Source organism: Mustelus asterias, chromosome 4, assembly GCF_964213995.1.
Source record: "Mustelus asterias chromosome 4, sMusAst1.hap1.1, whole genome shotgun sequence".
Taxonomy (NCBI): Eukaryota; Metazoa; Chordata; class Chondrichthyes; order Carcharhiniformes; family Triakidae; genus Mustelus; species Mustelus asterias.
Genome location: NC_135804.1, coordinates 35,535,749 through 35,556,884, shown reverse-complemented (window position 1 = coordinate 35,556,884; position 21,136 = coordinate 35,535,749). Strand labels below are relative to the sequence as shown.

Here is a 21,136-nt window from a genome sequence, read left to right as displayed (position 1 = left end):
CGTTCCGACGATATTGCCACTTTTGTTCAAAGAACATAAAACTAGGAGAAGGCCAATCAACACTTCATGACTGCTCTGCCATTTGAGAAGATTGTGGCTGATTTTCTATCTCTATTCCATCTTCTGGCACTATCCTTACTCTTATCCCTCAATTCCCTCAGTATCCAGAAGTCTATCGAGCTCTGCTTTGAATGTACTCAATGACTGAACATCCAAAGCTGTTTGGGGTTAGAAGTCCCAAAAATTCACAGCTCTTTAAATGAAAAGCTTTCTCCTCATCCATACCCTAACCATTATTATTATTTATTATTATTTAGGTTTCTGGACTCCCAATCCTCCCAACATCTACCTTAGAAATGTTACTTAAGATGGCCACAATTGAATTTGTCTCCACTACAGCCTCAGTGTATTCCAGAGCCTAACTTGCTGTGTAACTCTACTCTAAGGAAAATAGCTCCAGCTTTTCTATCTATCCATATTAACAGAAGTCCATCATCCATGAAATCAATCTTGTATTTTCTTCTGCACTCTTCATAGCCTTTATATTCTTCCTAAATTGTGGTGCCTAAAATTGGACACTTTAGTTGAGGCTGAAAAAGTGTTCACTGAAGAGTCACAAAATTATTCCTGCTTTTGTACTCAGTGCTTCTAGGATTCCACATGCCTTTCTAACCACTTTCTTAACCTGCCTTGCCACCTTCAATCGATGCATTAAAGAGACATTAAATGATTATTTGAATAGAAACAATTTGCATAGGTATGGGGAAAATGCAGAGGAATGGCCCTGAAGCATAATGCTGTGATTCTTCCTGACCCAGAGGGGGCGCGGTGACTCCTCCGGACTGATTCCTCCTGATCGATGCCGGCACTATGATTCTTCCCGACTGATTCCTTCTAACTGAGGGGGCGCTGTGATTCCTCCTGACTGAGGGGGGCGCTGTGATTCCTCCTGACTGAGGGAGCGCTGTGATTCCTTCTGACTGAGGGGGCGCTGTGACTCCTCCTGACTGAGGGGGGCGCTGTGATTCCTCCTGACTGAGGGGGGTGTGATTCCTCCTGACTGAGGGGGGCGCTGTGATTCCTCCTGACTGAGGGGGGCGCTGTGACTCCTCCTGACTGAGGGGGGCGCTGTGATTCCTCCTGACTGAGGGGGGTGTGATTCCTCCTGACTGAGGGGGGCGCTGTGATTCCTCCTGACTGAGGGGGGCGCTGTGATTCCTCCTGACTGAGGGGGCGCTGTGATTCCTCCTGACTGAGGGGGCGCTGTGATGCCTCCTGACTGAGGGGGGCGCTGTGATTCCTCCTGACTGAGGGGGCGCTGTGATTCCTCCTGACTGAGGGGGCGCTGTGATTCCTCCTGAGTGAGGGGGAGCTGTGATTCCTCCTGACTGAAGGGGGCGCTGTGATTCCTCCTGACTGTGGGGGCGCTGTGATTTCTCCTGACTATGGGGGCGCTGTGATTTCTCCTTGCTGAGGGGGGGGTGTGGCTGTGATTCCTCCTGATTGAGGGGGGGGGGGGTGTGGCTGTAATTCCTCCTGATTGAGGGGGCGCTGTGATTCTTTGCTGAGGGGGTTTGTGGCTGTGACCCCTCTGGCCGGGGGTGGGTGCAATAATTCCTTCTGGCCGGGGGTGGGGGGGGGGGCGCTGTAATTCCTCCTGGCCGAGGGGGGCGCTATAATTCCAGTTGACCGAGGGGGCGCTGTGATTCCTCCTGGCTGAGGGGGGCGCTGTTTGTAGCGCTGGGTCACCAGCCGCCTGCCTAACCAATCAGGGAGAGCAGGCGGGTGAATTTGAATTGGGGGCCGAGCGTAACGGCCGGGAGCGGGGAGCCGGAGGGAGCCGGGCCGGACACACGGGGATGGCTGAGGCGGCGGGGAGCCAGGCCGGACACACGGGAATGGCCGAGGCGGCGGCGGGGAGCCCGGCCGGGGACACGGGGATGGCCGAGGCGGCGGCGGGGAGCCCGGCCGGGGACACGGGGATGGCCGAGGCGGCGGCAGTGCTGACGATGGGCGCGGAGAGGATGGAGCCGGAGCGCCCGGCGGTGCTGACACTGAGTGAGTGAGAGAGGAGCCCGCTCCGGGCAGCGCCTGACAACCGGCGGGGCTCCGCTCTGCGGGCAGCTCCTCCCGGGATATAATCCCATCGAGAGTTTAACAACAACCCCAACATAAGCAGTACATTTACAAGGAAAACTCAAATGTCTCCACTATTATCTGATTGTGATTTGCTTTATTATTGTTATACAGTGAAAAGTATTATTTAAGATAGCACATCCCGCAGCTTTGTGTTTAGACTGTTGGTGACATTGACAGCTCTGCATTCACTCCCCATTGGGAGTGGCTACATTTGGCAAATCAAATCAATTCACTCAAATAAACTGAGGGACAAAACAAGAAGGACAGCCCCCAAAAAGGGAACTGCCCAAAACAAACAAACAAAGCAGAAAGGCAAGTTAAAACATGAAGTTGCATTGTGGCTGCAGTGCTGTGTCAGGCTGGGCTGGGCTGGTTAGCTCAGGTCCCCTTACCTGACTGTCAATGAACCAGTTAGATGTTTAGAAAACTCGAAGCAGATTTCATGTTAGTTTTATGGTGCCAATCAGGCACTGCCTGGATGGTGTCGGATTTATTGAATTCCATTTCACAACATGCCCTGGTAGGAAGGAGCTGAACTTTTCAGCAGTTAGATAAAGTTTTTAAAGTTTATTTATTAGTCACAAGTAGGCTTGCAATGAAGTTACTGTGAAAATCCCCTGGTCGCCACACTCCAGTGCCTGTTTGGGTACATTGAGGGAGAATTTAGCATGGCCAATTAACCTAACCTACACATTTTCGGACTGTGGGAGGAAACCGGAGCACCCGGAGGAAACCCACACAGACACGGGCAGAATTCCCACAGACGGTGACCCAAGCCAGCAATCAAACCCAACACGCTGTGCCACCCATGGTTGGAACAGTACTTTCTGCAATAATAATTATATGGTTACTAATATATGTATAAATACAAAATGAAGCCTCATGTATTTTGATTTATTAAGTTTTTTCAAATGCATTCTTCTGTTCTCGGCAAAACTCTCTCTTAACTGAATCTCTTAACAATTTCCACAGTGGACAGTGGTGGAATTGACAACCCCAATGGATCTGTTGGCCATGTATCCACCTGTAAGTATCTAATAGTGTTGCCCCTCGTGGTTTATAGGGTGTGATATTCTGCCAGCTAATCTTGCAAGATTCAGTATCAGTTATTCTTCTAGAGTAATTGTTATTCCCCATCAGATTCTTTGAAAGATTATGACAGGCTTGGATGGAATGGATAGTAAGAGTCTTTTTTTCAGGGTCAAAAGGTCAATTATTCGGGGGCATAGGTTGAGAGTGAGGGAGGAAAGTTTAAAAGGGGGCTAGTTTTTTCACAGAGGGTGGTGAATGCCTGGAGCGCGATACCGGAGGAGGTGGTGGAAGCAGATTCTATTACAACGTTCAAGAAGAATTTGGATAGATACATGAATAGAGGGATATGGACCATGTAGAAGCAAGAAAATATTAGATTAGAGAGGCATCTCTGTCAGCACAGACTTGGTGGACCAAAGGGCCTGTTCCTGTGCTGTATTGTTTTTTGTTCTTTGCAGGTTCTGTGGATAAATGCAATTAGTGCAATAATGCTCTATCTAAAACCAATATTAGTAAGGAGCCAATGCATTTATTTCTAGTTGTTTAAGAAGCAGTGCTTGACAACAAATGTTGTTTTCAATTTTAAATCTAGATCTCATTCAAGATCAAATGGAAAGTAGAGGCAGTTGTGACAGTCCCAATAAGGACAATCCTTCGCACCACGGAACGGCCAAGTTTCCAGAAGTTATCGAGTCAACCCAACTTACCTATTATGAGCGATACAGGGCCTACCAGGACTACATCTTGGGTTTGTCATTTCTATTAGTGCTTCTAAATAAACTTTTAAGTAAGTAGTATAGACAGAAAATACTACTGTAACATCCGGATCTTTAAAATGAAAAGTATGGGCAATGCAGATACAAGAACTATTTACCTTTGACAATAGCATCTAAAAGAGGGCAGCCATACAAGTGAAACTAGAGATGGAAGGATATTTTTCCTACAGAGTAATTAATATGGAGAAACACAAGCCAGAAATTTCTGGGCTCAGAGGCAGTGTTGTGGTGTGTAGGGTTTTGTAAAATCAGGCAGAAGACCCAACATCTTTGTTGCTTCTGCATTTCCCTGATGGTGGTCAACATGGTGGGTGGGCTTTGTATATCCTGCGATGGGAAGGCAATTAATTGGCTATTTGAGAACAATTTTACAGTGGTTTTTGAGTTTTACTAATGGTGCACTGACACCACAGGGCTTCAGAACCTTACCTGGTGAAAGGAGCTGGCAGGCAAGCAAGCAGGGACTCAGTGCTGGCTTAGAAATCATAGAAATCATATGGCATCCATTGAGAGAGCCAACATGACATGGCAGAGAGGCCAGAGCAATGAGGACAGCAATGTACAAAGCTGTATAAGGAGGGAGAATAATGTGCTAGCACTGTAGGGGCATGGCATTGGGACAATGGCACATGAACAGAAGAAGCATATAGGGGAAAGGAGGGGATCATTTATATAAAAAGCCTTATTCAAGAAATGATGTAAATGTGTTGGAGACGGTTCAAAGGAGATTTGCTAGATTGGTATCTGTAATTGAGCTGGTTGTTTCCTGAGGAAGGGTTGAACAGACTGGGCGCGTTTCCACTGGAGTTTAGAAGAATTGAGGGGTGACTTAATTGAAATATACAAAGTCCTGAATTGTCTTGACAAGGTGGATGTGAAAAGGATGTTTCCTTTTGTTGGTGTGTCCAGAACTGGGGGTGGGGAGGCACTGTTTTAAAATTAGGGGTCACCCTTTTAGGATATAGATGAGGAGAAATCTCTTCTGAGGGTTGTGCAGCTTTGAAACTCTCTGCTTCTAGAAGGGGGATCATTCAATATTTTTAAAGCTGAGGTAGACCAATCTTTGTTAGGCAAGGGAATCAGAGATTATTGGAGGGTAGATGGGAATCGGGAGTTGGAAACACAAACAGATCAGCCATGATCTTATTGAATGGTAGCAGACCTGAAGTTGAATGGCGTACTCCTGCTCCTATCTGTATGTTTGTACACCTCCAGAGAGGTTTTTGCTGTGTTCTATGCTGTAGGACAAGCTTAGCTCCATGAGAGTTCATGACCTTCCAGTGCTGCTGAAGGTCGATGTGTTGAATCTCCAGCAGCGATCCTCTGGAGGTAGTGAGAGATTTTACAGGTATATCATTACATCGAGGTGATCACCAGTGCCCTTTTCAAGAAGGCCAGCAAGTATAAACACTTCTGCACCAATTCAGACAGTCAGTTTTGGTTTTGGGCCATTGCGAGATATCTCCCCGGTGTAGGGTGTGATTGACTGCAAGCATATGGTCCTTAAGGCTCCGACAGACCAGTGCGTTCTAATGGAATGCAGCTGCCTGGGCTACATAAGATAAGATTCTAATATAAAATGGATATTTTGGAGTTTTGCGAGGTTATCTTGGAGACCAAGAAAATATTTTTAAATTTTATGCTTGTGATTATTGAATTCAAAAATTTAAGCTGGATGATACTATTATAGAGCAAATTATACAATATCCATGGGAAGCATTCACGTAACAACATCTCATCTTTTCTCATTCAATGCATTTGTATTAAGCTCATGATGAAGATTATTATCTAAAATTCTTGATTAGAATATTTTAGTCATTGAGGATTCTCTGTCCATGATTTTAACGAACAGGTGATGCTAAACCATCGGAAGTGAAAGATTTCATTGCAGAATATTTGGAGAAAGTCCTAGAACCGTACGGCTGGCAAGCACTCTGGTCCAATGATATGTTTGAGGTGCTAGTTGAGGTAAATTTTTATTCTAAATAAATACAAATGGTGATGCTAACTACTGCATTTTGATACTTTTGCTTGCAGTGCTGCACAAACACAACACATTATAGTATGTGTGTTCTCCAAGATCTAATGGGCTTCAATCCCTTGGTTATATCAATGAGGTGAGATGCTTTGAGTGTGCTGTGCGAGTTTTACTCCTCTCTCAAATTACACTAATCAAATCTATGTTCAGCAATTATCAATTTTAAATTTCAGCCCTTGATACTTCTGCATGTCCCTTGTCATTCAATCAGCCTTGTCGCACTGAAGAAACTTGTCCAATTTTGATTGACTAAGGTTACAACCTTTTTCACTGGAGCACCATTTTCTCTCCTGCGACTCCCATGGGCTGGGTGTTCTAACACCAGTGGGTTGGGAATGTGTACAGGTGTGACTTGAAAATTGCTTTCCTGGAAGTTGGCACTGGATCAGCAGAGGCACATGCTTGGTGAAGATGAGGCCAGAGGAGCACAAAGTGATTGCAAGGGGAAGAAGGCACTACCCAAGAGAGAAAGTGTGTACCGTCCAAGTGACAGCTCACTGTAAATGACAGAATGGCCATGCCATATGAGGCTGAATGTTTCCAGGAAGATGGTTTCGGACATCTGTCCTCTGGTCCATAACAACCTCCGTCAATGCCTCTGGAGGCATTGGAAAGCCTTGGCGTCGCCTGCGAATCTTTGCCCTTGTCAGCACTGGCCTCTTCTGTGACTTGTCTTCAATGAACAGCATGCCCAGCCATGGTTGCCGTTTGTCTTTTCAAAGGGCCTTTGGTTTCTATGTCCTGCCTTCAGTTCACACCCGGCACTGCTGAATAGGTGCCAAGCTCACCCTGAAACCAATTATGTATTTTACATTTAAAAATAGCATTGCTGCACTTGTGCTTACACAGAACAGGGTCAAGAGCTTGAAATTATCTGGGTGTCAGGTTTCTGACACTGGATTGAAAATTCAGCCTCTTGGTCCTGACTTGGTAAGAGTCTTGGAACTTGTATGAGAACATAGGTCTTTCTTCAGCTTTGGAGAACCTCTTTGAACTTCCAGTGTCTCTTTTATTCAATTGCCAGAGCCAAACCTCTTAAATATTAGAAAGTTTTAGGGATTTCATTTAGTCTCTTTTTTTACCCTGATCATTATTGTTTTCTATTTCCCTTCTCATGTTTTATCAGTTATCTACCTAATCTCACTTTCACAGCCACACCTATTTCTTTAACAACTGCCCCTGGCTAGAAATCATAGAAAGAAATCATAGAAACCCTACAGTACAGAAAGAGGCCATTCGGCCCATCGAGTCTGCACCGACCACAATCCCACCCAGGCCCTACCCCCATATATTTTACCCACTAATTCCTCTAATCTATGCATCCCAGGACACTAAGGGGCAATTTTAGCATAGCCAATCAACCTAACCCGCACATCTTTGGATTGTGGGAGGAAACCGGAGCTCCCGGAGGAAACCCACGCAGACACGAGGAGAATGTGCAAACTCCACACAGACAGTGACCCAAGCCGGGAATCGAACCCAGGTCCCTGGAGCTGTGAAGCAGCAGTGCTAACCACTGTGCTACCGTGCCGCTCTGACTTCTTCCGTGTGGATTCCATCTTAAATTCCACCATTCAGGCGGAATTTTACCATAATTTGTCAGTGTCAGGCTCTGACTGAAAACAGGCATGTTTCTTTCCAGATGCACAGCCGAGCTTTTAGATCAGATTTTCTGGCACTTGGTGCAGAGAAAATCTGGGAACGTAATTTATGCTATCACCCTGGCGGGATGAAGCCTGATAGAACCAGCAAGGCTGGTTCCATAGAGACTGGGACACCATCTTTAAAAGCTGCCCCGATCAGTGCTGGAATCAAACCACCCCCCCCCCCCCCATGGAGAATCCCCCAGACACACACACACACACCATTGAGGTATTGAGGACTCTCTTTCCACGCAAACACACAAATTTCAGGGGTCCTCTTTCCCCCCAGTCCCATGGCAGTATTGTAGTACTCTTCCCCCTCACAGCCATCAAACCCTCCTCCTTCCCACCACACCACACACAAAGCGAATCCCCTTTCTGAGGGACTAGCACTGGCCCTGGCACAAGTTAAGTGCCAAGGCACTACTCAAAGATGTGGAGTTGCTGGCGTTGGACTGGTGTATGCACAATAAGTAGTCTCACAACACTAGGTTAAAGTCCAACAGGTTTATTTGGTAGCACGAGCTTTCGGAGTGTTGCTCCTTCATCAGGTGAGTCCACTGGTGGACGTGGACTCAATCCTTCCCTTCATGTTTCTAATTCTTCATGATTACAGATACTTTCCAGCGCTTCTTGAACCATTGTTTTAGTCACTTCCTGACATCCACAGTCAACCCTCTGTACCAACATGTGCAGTGTTGATCTTCCTTCAGCACCAACACTCACACATTCACTCTCTCTCTTTCTATCTCAGAGCTCTCCTGATCCTCAATTCTGATTCACCCCACACCTCACCTCATGTGTATCAAAACATTTTCTTCCTCTCAGGCATGAAGGATCACAAATTTCAACCACTCTTGTACCCCAGTGCCCTGCTGGGGCTTTCTTCCCAGTTATTTTCCTCTTCCAATCTTGCCCCTTGCCATGTTTACACTATGTTTACCTTTTGCTCTCTGATCTAAAAGATAAATTCTCAGAAAAGGCCTCAGCTTCACCCTTTTATGCCCGCACCTCAATGAACTTTGAGTTCAGCACGACAGTGAGCTTTTCTTTTGCCTCTATGCACACTTTGGCTGGCAGTCTTTCTCTGCTCCCATATAGCGGAGCCTTTGTCCCAGCCTCGGAATTCTCTTCTACCTGGGATCCTTGATCTGGCCTCTTAACCTTTCTTGATCTCAATTTTTCTGCACCCTTTACTCTATCTCTTTCCTAACTTGTAGCACCCTCCCCTTTCAGGATTCTATTGACACTGTTCTCTCCTTGACACTCTAGCCCACTACTCAATCATCCCCAACAACCTCTTCCCTTTCTAAAACACCTCTCCATAGAGGCATAGTTGACGCAATACTTTCACTCACTTCCCACCTGGGCCCCGAACACTTTGCAAGTGAAGCAGTATTTTCTCTGTGCTTCCTTCTATTTACTATACTACATTCATTGTGCAGCACCCTTGACATCGGGAAGGCCAAAAACAGGATGAACACTTTGCAGCATACCTCCATTTAGTCCACAAGTGTGACACTGAGTTTCCAGTTGCTTGTCATTTAATTCTCTGTCCCTCTCCCACTTTCACTCAAACATGAAATTCAAAATGAGCTCGAGGAACATCGTTTCCATTGGGAATTTTACAATGTTAAGTTTGGAAGACTATCCAACAATTTCGGATCATAGCTTCTGCCCATTTTTTCCCCAGATGACAGCTCTTGATTCTGCTTTGCCCATTTACATCACCTCTAGACCCATCTTTTGTTCCTTTCACTTATTCCATTATCACCCACTTTTTGCACTTGCAAAAGCTCTGATCAGAGGCCACCAGACCTGAAACGTTAATTTGGTTTCTCTCTCCACAGATGCTACCAGATCTGAGGATTTCCAGCATTTTTGGTTTTAATTATCATAAAAGCTGTTCACTTTTTTTACGAGGGGCATCATCAATAGTTTTTGCAACCCTTAACCAAAGTTTCTCAAAATACAGGGGGCTGCTTTGAAGTTTGTCAGGAGAATAACCTGGAAGAGGAGATTGTGTACATCTGTTAAAGAACCTGCCTAATTCTTCATCTCATTAAAACTGCAGTCACTAGTAAATGCAGATAAAATGTTAATTTTGCCCCTCAGTTTTGTGAATTGTGCATTATTGAGGACTAGTCAAATTTCCAGCTAATCAGGGTATTTTTCTCAATGGAGAAGCAATCTTTGAAGACTGAGTTCAAGCAGATTCCCCAAAGTTACGTGACTGAATATGAAAGAATAGGGTAAATTTACCACTTGAGCGCTTTCTCTTAGAGCCTCATCAACCAGGAACACAATGGACAATCATGCGCATGCAGTCCACAATTTTCTGTCCATTCATTTTCATCACAGCAGACAAAGCTCTGCTGCAGGATTGTGCCAGTGGAAAGCACTCCCATATGTCTCCCCTGGCGATCACATCATCCAGTTATACTGAGCCTTACACCTGACAACAGGGAACTCAGTAAATTAGTTTTAAACATTATCAAGATAATTTCACATAAGGTACCGGGGAGGTGGGTGCAGAGACTGACATTCACATTAAAAATGTTGACAAAGGCTAAATATGTCCAATTAACCATCAATGTTGACCAACCACTTGTATAGAAATTCAAACAAAGTTTTATTCAAATATCTCGTGCAAAGCTGGCTGCATCTTTAATATTGATTTAACCAATCTATTTTAAACATATAAAAACAGATTATTTTGTTTTATGACTATATTCTCCTGGATTGGATTCTCTATTTTATCTCCGCGTGTGCCTTATCTCAAAAGACTAGTCCCCTACTGTGCTTATGTAACCTCCACCCCACCCGGTACTATATGTCATTTTGTTCTGGTAGCATTCATTATGATCAAAGTTGCTCAAGAGGCACTTACTGTAAAGCACAAGTATGTTTCAAAAACAGAAGTTAATCAATGACTCACATCATTGAAGACACCCCCTGACAAAGTTCAATGGTGGGCTCAGAAAGCTCCTTTTATCCCCTGTGGAAGCTGTGGCCTGGTGATTACTGCACGCACTACAAAAATGAAGGTCCTCATTTTAAACCATACTGATTGAAAAATTGGGAAATAATACACTGAGCTGCTTCTGTTTTAAAAAAAAAATATTTGCTTACAATTTCAGGTGACTGATGTGGAGACTTCGAATCACAGGGCAGTGGTAAAGTTAACAGAGCCATTCCTTTATGAGTCTGAAACCTATCCCCTTGACGCAGAAGCAATGGAAAATTTCCTTGAGGCAAAAAAGCACCTGGTGCCCTTGCAAGAACTTTATGTGGTGTCTGATGAGTCAGGAGAGTTTGACCAAACAGCTCTCGCTATTGAACATCTCCGGTAAGAGATTGAGTGAAAGACTTGTGTTTGACTTTTTAAAAAACTATGTAGGGAGTTTACCTTTTATTGCCTTTTATTGTTAATGCCAAACTGTTAGGAGTAAGGGTTATGAAAAAACTCTTAATTTGTTGACCAGTAAAAGACAGGTTTTTAACTTGTTTGATGAGTATCTGTTCAGTTATGAAGCAAGGTTCTTTACTTGTGGGCAATAAAAGTCACAAATAAGCAGCAGCATGAAAACTTGAGGGTGCCAGGAGACACAAGGTTGGAACTGGAGAGATGAGGCATTTCAGTGTGAGGCTTGGCTGGCAAGGGGTAGAGAAGATGGCAGATGATAGTGAGATGCCTGGAGTGCAGCGGATGGCACTTGTGATATTCTGGAGGTTGTTGTACAGATACAGTATGATGCATATTATCTCCTTTTGCAAGTTTCCTGGGCTGGAAGTGAGAATTCTGGCAGCTCAAGAATGGAACATATTTTGCCCATTTTGTATGTGGCTTTATTTTCAATGTGGGAACAAAAAATCAGATGACATGAAATAAAATGAGCTTCGGGAATAGAAAGCTGAAGTAGAGATTTTAAATGAATGACCATTTTTTTCCTTTAAACATAGGACCAGCACTGGGTTGTTCAATCCCTTACGCCTATTCTGTCATTCATTGAGAACGTGGTTAATCTGTGGCCCCCCAACTCCATGTACTGGCCTTTGCTTTGTGTCCCTTAACGTTTCTGGTTAACAGAAATTCATCAAATTGAATTAAAATTAACAATTGACCTAGCATCAACTGCAATTTATGTAGAAGTGTTTCCTACCTTCACTACTGAAAGACCTGGCTCTGGTATTTAGGAGATATATACAAGTCCTCGGGCTGTATTTTACGTGCCTTCATCAGGGCTGTTTTGGGGGAAGGAAGTAAAATAGGGCAAGATCCACCTTCCCACCCACCACTGAACTCAATTTGCAGCCCACCCACCATGCTCAAATAAATAACCAAGGGTCAATTAGGGCTTGTTATCAAGCCAATTTACCCTGATAATATGCGACTGGCCCGTGCCATAAAATGTTTGGCATGAGCCAGAGTGGGCAGCCTCATTTTTCTCTTTAAAAAGTTCTTCAAAGGGTGGGAAGGAAAGGTGGATTATTATTTGGGGGCTGCCCCTATTGCAGGAAGATGCCCTGGGATTGAAATTTCCCTTCCTTCTTATCCATCCAAAGGCTTGAACTCAACCCCTCAACTAGCCCCCTCCTTTCTCCCTGACCTGTCCAAACCCTCCCTGCTAAAGACTTGTTCTGGTGATCAGTGGGGCTTCTTCCTACTCGCAGGCCTGGTGGCAACCACTGAGATGCTTTTGGCCCCTCCAGGACTGATGGAGCTGCTAGCCAATCTGATTGGCTGGTAGCTCCAGAGGGCGGGTCTTTTACCAATGATGGATAGACGTCCCACTTGGCCATCATTTAGCCTGCCCAGAGTGTTTTTTGGCTGTGGGACAAGTTGGCACGGGGGCTTTGTTGCTATGGGGAGAGAACCCTCCAACCCATCCTGCACTCCCTATTATTCAGCCCTAGATTCTGCAATCTGCTGAAATAGTTTTTCTTCATCTAGCCCATCATTCTTCTTAATATCTTCAATCAAATGATGTCTCAATCTTAATTCCAGGGAACACAACTCTTCCAGCAGAGATTCGTATGAAAGGGGTGCAAAATAAGAATGCGAGCGTAAGACTGATTTTGAACCCTCATGATTTTCTATTCATTAGAACTAATAGATGAGAGGAATTGAGGGCACGCATTTATTCTCAAATCATATTACATGCGTCTAGGCTGGGAAACAGTTTGTTGCATTTGTCATTTGCTAAAGCTTAACAATCCTAAGGAGAAATGATCCCTATGCTGTGGTTTTATCCTTTCCAAGTAGTATTGAATCAAATACATATTTTGGAATGCAGCAGCAATGATATTAGCATGCAGGTATGCAACCAATCGAACTGAAGTATTTCATAGAATGTACAGGGCAGAAGGAGGCCATTCGGCCCATTGAGTCTGCACTGACCCTCCAATACAGCATCTTACCCAGGTCCTAACCCCGTAACCCCACATATTTACTTTGCTAATTCCCCTAGCCTATACATCTTGGGACACTAAAGGGCAATTTATCATGGCCAATCCACTTATCCTGCACATCGTTGGACTATGGGAGGAAACCAGAGAACCCAAAGGAAATCCAAACAGACACAGGGAGAATGTGCAAACTCCACACAGTCACCGCTTAACTTTCACTTTATATTTTAAAATTTCAGTTCAGTAAATTATTGGATTAAACTAGAACCTCAATGAAACTTTATTTTTTTTAAGTGGAATTTATTATGGAGAAATTTGATAATCCACAAATATAAAATTAGGTTTTCAAGGCCAATGACGTGTTTACCAATTTTTATGACACTGTTGAGTATTAAAAATAGTTGCATCTCATTCAAGCCTTTTCAAAGTTTTTAACAGCATTATAGTGGAAGTTCACAATTCAATTGGTTGTGTTCGATTCGGTGGAGTGAGGTGGGGGTGTTGCTCAGCAGGGGGAGTGGGGTGGGGGGATGTACCTCAGCAGTGCACTCTGGAGAAGTGTAAAATCACTGACAGCAGCTTGTGGATATCCTTATTACTAAGCATATGTGCCAATTCCAGAAGTTATTGCCAGTTTCAGTGGGATGAGGATAGCAGATCTTGACAGTTTTGTTGTGTTATCTCTGCAAAATCCAGCCCACTGAAGCCACTATTCTGGCTATGGCATGGAACCTATATTTACCTATATGCTGTCACTGGCCTTTTAAAGTATTAACTTAAAGGTGTGGGGGATTCTTGACTCCCCCATTTATTTTATGAAAACACATTTAGTCTAGGGAGATGATGCTTCCTGGGACATCTTAGAAGAACCATAGATTCCCTACGATGCAGAGAGACGGCATCCGGCCCATCGAGTTAGCACCGATTCTCTGAAACAGCATCCCACCCAGGCCTTCGCCTCTGCCCTATCCCTGTAACCCCACGTATTTACCATGGCCAATCCACCTCACCTGAACATTTTTGGATTGTGGGAGGAAACCAAAGCAGCTGGAGGAAACCCACACAGACACAGGGAGAATGTGCAAATTCCACATAGACAGTCACCCAAGACTGGAATCGAACCCAGGTCCTGGCACTGTGAGGCACCAATGCTAACCACTGTGCCACCGTGCAGCCCAGTCGTGTGACAAATTTTCTTCAATATTTTAAAGCCTACATTTATTTAGATAAATTTATAGCTTTTATTTCATAATGCAATTTATTTAGTTTTCGGCAATACTAGAAATCATCAGTACACCCAAAGTATCTTTGATGGTGGAATTTGTTCAAAGCAGACATCCCAAAACTGAAGAAAAATTGCTCAGAAAACTTTTTCCTAACTTTGTTTTCCCAATCACGAGCTGGAATGTATAATGAATGAGCTGTCTTTGGTTAATTAGATGTTTTCAGCACCTCGCAAATGAGTTCATTTATGTATTTTAACATTTATTGCAATTGGTTACATTTAGTATAATTTGCTTGACATTTTATGTTTTGTAGGTTTTTCTTCCTACACATCTGGAAAAACTGGGATGAAGATGACGAAGATGAATTTGATTATTTTGTCAAATGTTGCGAACCAAGATTGAAACTGTTAGTATATTTTGTCAAGGTTTGACTTGGCCAAATGTTACAATTGCCAATATATTGAGAAGTCATTATGTTTCTAGAATTAATGTAATTTTTGATTACTCAAGTAATGAATTTAGAAGTGTTTTCTAGAAAGGCAGAGACCTTTTTCTAAGTTCTACCACTGATTTAATAGAAGTCACAAACTTGCTGGGTTTAAATATGTAATCTCTGATGCGTGATAATTTCCCTGTTGCACTGTCAACAGATCAAAAATTAATTAATTGATGACGATGGATAGGCAATGGAAAACATTCAAAGAGCGTACAGGTGGACTGCAACAATTTGTTCATTCCTGTCAGGAAACGGGAAATTGGCCAAACCAGGGCTTGCAAGGGAAATTAAAGATGGTATTAGATCCAAGGAAGGTGCATACAAATTGGCCAGAAAAAACAGCAAAAGTGAGGGTTGGGAGCAGTTTAGAAACCTGGGTGATCTTGTGTGCCAGTCGCTGAAAGTAAGCATGCAGGTGCAGCAGATGATGAAGGCAAATGGTATGTTGAGGATTTCAGTGCAGGACCAGAGATAACTTGCTGCAATTATACAGGGCCTTGGTGAGACCACACCTGGAATATTCTCTCCTTATCTGAGGAAGGACGTTCTTGTTAATGATGGCGTGCAGTGACGGTTTACAGGATATTCTTGGGATGGCGAGATTGACCTATGGGAGATTGAGTTGATTAGGATTATATTTGCTGGAGCTTAGGAGAATGAGGGGATGGTCTCAAAGAAACCTATAAAATTCTAACAGGATTAGACAAGGTAGATACAGTAAAGATGTTCCTGATGGTGAGGGGAGTCTAAAATGAGGGGTCACAGAATGAGGATACGGTGTAGACCATTTAGGACTAAGATGAAGAGAAATTTCTTCACCCAGAGAGTGGTGAACCTGTGGAATTCTCTACCACAGAAAGCAGTTGAAACAAAAGTGTTGTATGTTTTCAAGAAGGAGTTAGATATAGCTCTTGGGCAAAAGGGATCAAAGTATATGTGGGGAATGCAGGAACAGGTTACTTGAATTGGAAGATCAGCCATGATCATAATGAATGGCGGAGTAGGCTTGAAGGCTGAATGACCTACTCCTGCTCCTATTTTCTGTTGTGAGAAACTGCCTTTCCAACCTTAAAAACCCTACCTGTAGTGTACAACTATAACCATGCACTGAAATGGTGTTAAAAATGCAACCTATGTAAACATTCTGTACAAGCTCCATAAATTATTTATTTTAAGCAGCTACAGCTTAAAAAATTATAGGCAACATTTAAAATAAAAACAGAAAATGCTTCTAATACTCTAATTGAATTAAAACGTTAACTTGATTTCTCTTTCCATATATGCTGCTGACCTGAGTATTTCCAACTTTTTTATTTTGGCTTTCCAGCATTTGAAATGTAATTTGCTATTGTATTTTTTAATACTGGTAGCCCTTGTTTGTAATCATTGCCTGCCTTAATCTTTAATTTTAACCAATTTTAATACTTTTAATGGTCCAGTGAATTTTGATTATATGATCTTCATAATACACTGATAATGTATACATGAGTGAATTATGAAGATTCTCCACAATTTTTAGCTTTGATCTCAATCCACTCGAGGCCAATTATAATCCTTTATTTCACTGTGCCCCTTATTCAGTTTCATTGCTAATATTGGGACTTCTCACTAAAAACGTTCTTGCTGATTCCTAACACCAGATGGTGCTCTATGCAAACTGAAATTTTAATCTGGCTTGACTCGAGTACGATCTCTAAAACCATGTGATTATCATGGATTTTAGTGTTAATTGAACTAGAGGATTCATCAATGATTGAATTGCAATAATGTTATTGGAAAGCATAGAGTTTTCTCATTCTCAATCATTTTCGTCCTCTGTTGTAAGCCTTGCTCCTTGATGGAGTGCTAGTGTTCTTTTTCATGCTTTGCCTAAATGTCTTTATTCATATAAGCTTTGATATTTTGGCAGATCACTTCACAGTGAGGGCATCGTACACAGGTTTGGTACTGTCATTGGCTAGTATTGAACAGCAGTTTTTGACTAACAATCAGGTGCAAGAACAATGACCAATTGTCCCTTCCGCTGCAGTTCAGAGGCTAATAATAATGCTCCCCAACTGCCCTGACAAAAGTTGACTAACTCTGGAAAGACTGAAGATTGAGTTTATTTTTATTTCTGTGGTTCTGCTCCTTATTGGATCACTTTTTTTAAGCAGTACTGTGAAAGTTGACATCTGAATTTTGTCTTTTATCAACTAACATTACAACCCCTCATCAAAATACAACAACTTTTGCCATCTTCACTTGGAATCATTGAAAGCTAATTGATTTCACCAGAATTAGCAGTGAATGCTTTTGTGTTCTGAAATATTTTCATTATGTCCAATTCAACTATAATTCTAATAAACAGATTGGGAATATGAATTTAACAGTAGCTAATAGGTTGAATAAAGGAGGATGTGATCTGGGTTGATTATGAAATTAAAGATGCATTTCTGCTGGAGAAGACATCCACTTTTTTATTTTTAAATTCAGGTACTATGATATTCTTGAAGATCGTGTTCCCGCTAATCTCATTGCTGAATATAATCGTATGTTGTCCAAGTGTGAGGAAACATACAAGGAATTTATAAAACTGAGAGAGAATATTTCTACTAATGATTCTGCATTGGAATCGGAATTGAATAATGTTTCCATGGTGGAAGGATTTCAACTTTGTGAACAATTGGAGAAGCTTAAATATAAACTTCAAATAATGGAGACCCCATTTTATAGGTAATCAATACTTTGTTTCACTCCATTGATGTTGTTTACCATCTGTCTTTCTTGTTAGATAATAAAATTCATGGGAATTTGCCTTTTTAAAAATTATGTATTTACTATCTTAAGAAAATCATCAACTGTGATTAAAAAGTAGCAATGAGCTAGATTTTGCAGCCAGCAGTGAAGCGGCAGGCCTTGCTGGTGACTTCAATGAAAGCTGCATGCAAAGGTCCAGCAATCTGTGGTGCAGCCCTCTGCTTTCCTGGTGGAGGTTTAAATTTGATATCACATCAAGGGGAGTTCCAGGCTTGCGGTAAGCAGAAATATTGTTGTTCCTTCACTGTCATTGATGTATTCTCAGACAGTAAATCTCGAAGGTAAAAGCACTTCAATCTTCCCTTAATTTAAATTTGTGCATAAAATAAATAATTGGATTTAGAAGCTAAAATATCAACATAAATTTTAAAAGAAACTAATACAATTGCATGGAATTTTTAATCTCACTGACGAAATTCGACATTCCACCGCTATGAAATGAACTTTTCAGGGCAGTAAAGTTAGTACACAGTTTAAAAACCCAATTGAACCTCATTCAACAAGGTGTAACTTTTTCAAGGGTTTTTAAAAAGTGAGCATAACCGTTTGAAAGTGGAAGCTTTTGTACTGATTGTGGGGAATCTCCAAAGCACACCTTATGGAGAAATGAAGAATCACTGGTAGTGATGGCATACCCTCTACTTTCCTGGATGAGTGCTGTTAAAATAACGCTAAGGCTACAAAACAGCCAACTTTAGTGGCACCTCTGCCCACCAGCTTAAAAATTAACTCCAACACTGGCACACTGTGATAAGTGTGCATCATCTACATAATGCACTGAAACAGCTCTCCAAGGCACCTTCCATTGGCCATTCCAAAACTATGATCTCTACCACCCAGAAGAAGGGCAGCAAGTGCATTGGACCACCACCACCTGCCAATTTCCCTCCAGTCTCTCACATTCTGACTTGGAAATATTGTTGTTCCTTCATTGTCATTGATTGAAACTCCTGTAACTCCCTCCCTAACAGCACTGTTAGGGAGGGAGTTACAGGAGTTTCAATCAATGACAACAGTGCTGTTAGGGAGGGAGTTACAACACCACATGGACAGCAGCCATTTGAGAAGGCAGGTCACCATCATTTCCCCTCTAATTACCCTTGACAAATGGTCTGTGTGGTGAAGGTACACCCATAGCGCTGTTAGGTACAGAGTTTTGATCCAGTGACAAAGGAATGGTGATATACTACAAAATCAGGATAATGAGTGGCTTTGAGATGATGGTGATCCCAGGTGCCTGCTGCAGTTGCTCTTCTAAATAATATATATTTCAGATTAGGGAACTGTCGAGGAAGCCTTGTTGAGTTGTTGCAGTGGATTTTATAGATGGTGCATGCAATCATGTTGTGCCAGGAGTGACGAGAGTGAATGTTCTGAGGTTGTTTAAGTGGGGTATTTTTGTCCTGGATGGTGTTGAGCTTCTTGCGTGTTGTTTGAGCTTCACTCATCCAGACAAGAGGCAACTATTCCATCACACTTGCACCTTGTAGATGGTGGAGAGACTGGGGAGCCAGGAGGTGAGTCACTTGTCTCAGAATACCCGGTCTCTGAACCTGTTACGACCACAATATTTGTGGCTGGTCAGGTTAAGTTTCTGGTCTCCACCAACAACATCTGGGGTTCACCACTTAATTTAAATTTTCAGCAAAATAAGCTAACTTCAAAATTACTGCTCAGCACCCTCACTGCCCATGAAAACATTAGTGAAATGTCAAATTTCTCTATTAGGATTCATGTATTTTTATTAGTTCCTTTTAAAGTTTATGTTTTACTTTCTAATTCTCAATCATTTATTTTATGTGGAAATTTTAATTGAGTGGTGACCCCCAGATGTTGATGGTGGGGTTTCAGTGATGGTTATTGTCAGGAAGGGATGGTTAGATTCTCTTTTTGTTCGAGCTGGTCATTCCCAAGCACTTGAAAGATGCAAATATTACTTGCCACTTATCAATCCAAGGCCTTGTTGCATGCACAGACAAGCTGTTTCATTATCTGAAGAACTGTGAATAGAACTGAGCATTGTAATTAACAGCGAACGTCTAACCTTAGGATGGAGGGAAGGTCATTGAAGCAGCTGAAGATGGTTAGGCTTGGAATACTGTCCCGAGGACCTACAGCACTGATGCTCAGGGACTGTGACGATTAATAATAATTGAGAGAAATTTGGATAAGGATATATAAAGGTGAAACTCTGATCCTAACGAAAACATCAATAACTTTGAGAAAATTTATTTTTAGGTACATACTGTGTCAGGATAGCTATGGATTGCCAACAAAGCAGGCTAAAGGAACTCGTCCCTCAGGTGAAAATGTTATTCATGTAGTTTCGAATTCCATGACTGTTACTCTGCTGCAGTCTCTGCTGAGGGAGAAGCTAAACCCAGACCAAGTGACTCAGGAACGTGTGCTGGAGGTACTGATTTTCCTTGACCATCAATGAATGAAATATTAGTTGAATAAAATCATTACTTTCAGTTATTAACACAATCCAAAATACAATCCTGAGGGATTGCAGAGTAGACAAATTTGTAATCTTTCTATAAACATTTTGGTATCACCAGAAAAATAAGCTTTAGTATTTATTAACAGAATGAATTACGTTTTAAGAGCAGTGACTTATTGCTGGCATTGAATAATTGCAACATCGCTTACAGCAATGAGACAAGTGACCTGTTATTCATTCTGGTAATGGTGAGACAGTAACTTGCCAGGGCAAGGGAATTCGCCTCCCATTCTTTCAATAAATCCCTGAGATCTTTCATGTGCAACTGAACCACTGGAACAAGCTGTTTGGATCCTGGTTTAACATGACCCAAAGAATAATTTCTCTGACACTAGTACTGCCAGCTACATAATGAGTTCCATGTATGTGAGCTAAACCTGTAACCTTCTGATTCAAATTTGATTGTGCTACCAAAGGAGCTAATCATTTCTAAGCTTTTGTGATGTAAAATTTGTTAATGTTTCATCGTAATCCAGTTAGGTTAAGATTTAGGAAAATTATGTTGTGTCAAGCAGCATGGATTTAGGAAAACTGCTGTGCCGATCAGCATGTTTTCAAATTTGAGAGAGTCTGGCAATTATTTTACAAAAACATCATAAATGGCTGTTTGCATGCAATACTAGGCAAATTCCCCATGTTGGCTTTTCTGATCATTAAACAGTTTTGAAATTTAGGGGACGTGCATATTATAGAGTTAGTATTATAGTGTTAAAAAGAATGAAAAACTACCCAACCATGCTGAGTCTAAAGCTGACCTCTAGGAAATTGCTTTGAATGCATGTGAATGAAATGTATTTATTGCAAGAATGAGTAAATATTTTATTGTAACCATCTTTTGTTTTAGTTTCACAGTGATCCACTTGTAGCAATAAATGCTTGCTTTGAAGGAGATGTTGTTGTTATCTGTCCTGGTCATTACTATGTGAATGGCTACTTCAGCATTGCTGATTCTATTCAAGTAGAAGGTAGGCTGGGAGAATAATGTGTACATGTTGCAACTTTACACAGGTTTTCTTATCTGTAAATCTGAAAAAGGGTAATATGTCAATACCATTTATCAACTCTTATAAAAGTT

The 21,136-nt window shown here is 42.1% G+C and overlaps 1 protein-coding gene across 1 annotated transcript in view; it reads left to right on the top strand.

The window, feature by feature from the left end:
• The first annotated feature begins 1,918 nt into the window (after positions 1-1,918).
• The window catches only part of shcbp1 (SHC SH2-domain binding protein 1), a 40,472-nt gene continuing 21,254 nt past the window's right edge, over positions 1,919-21,136 (top strand). The window contains exons 1-9 of the mRNA XM_078210254.1: positions 1,919-2,058; positions 3,112-3,165; positions 3,764-3,919; positions 5,800-5,915; positions 10,769-10,977; positions 14,577-14,669; positions 17,235-17,474; positions 19,797-19,971; positions 20,906-21,026. Coding sequence (XP_078066380.1) covers positions 1,941-2,058; positions 3,112-3,165; positions 3,764-3,919; positions 5,800-5,915; positions 10,769-10,977; positions 14,577-14,669; positions 17,235-17,474; positions 19,797-19,971; positions 20,906-21,026 — 1,282 coding nt within the window. The 5' untranslated portion in view covers positions 1,919-1,940. The remainder of the gene's footprint in view (positions 2,059-3,111; positions 3,166-3,763; positions 3,920-5,799; positions 5,916-10,768; positions 10,978-14,576; positions 14,670-17,234; positions 17,475-19,796; positions 19,972-20,905; positions 21,027-21,136) is intronic.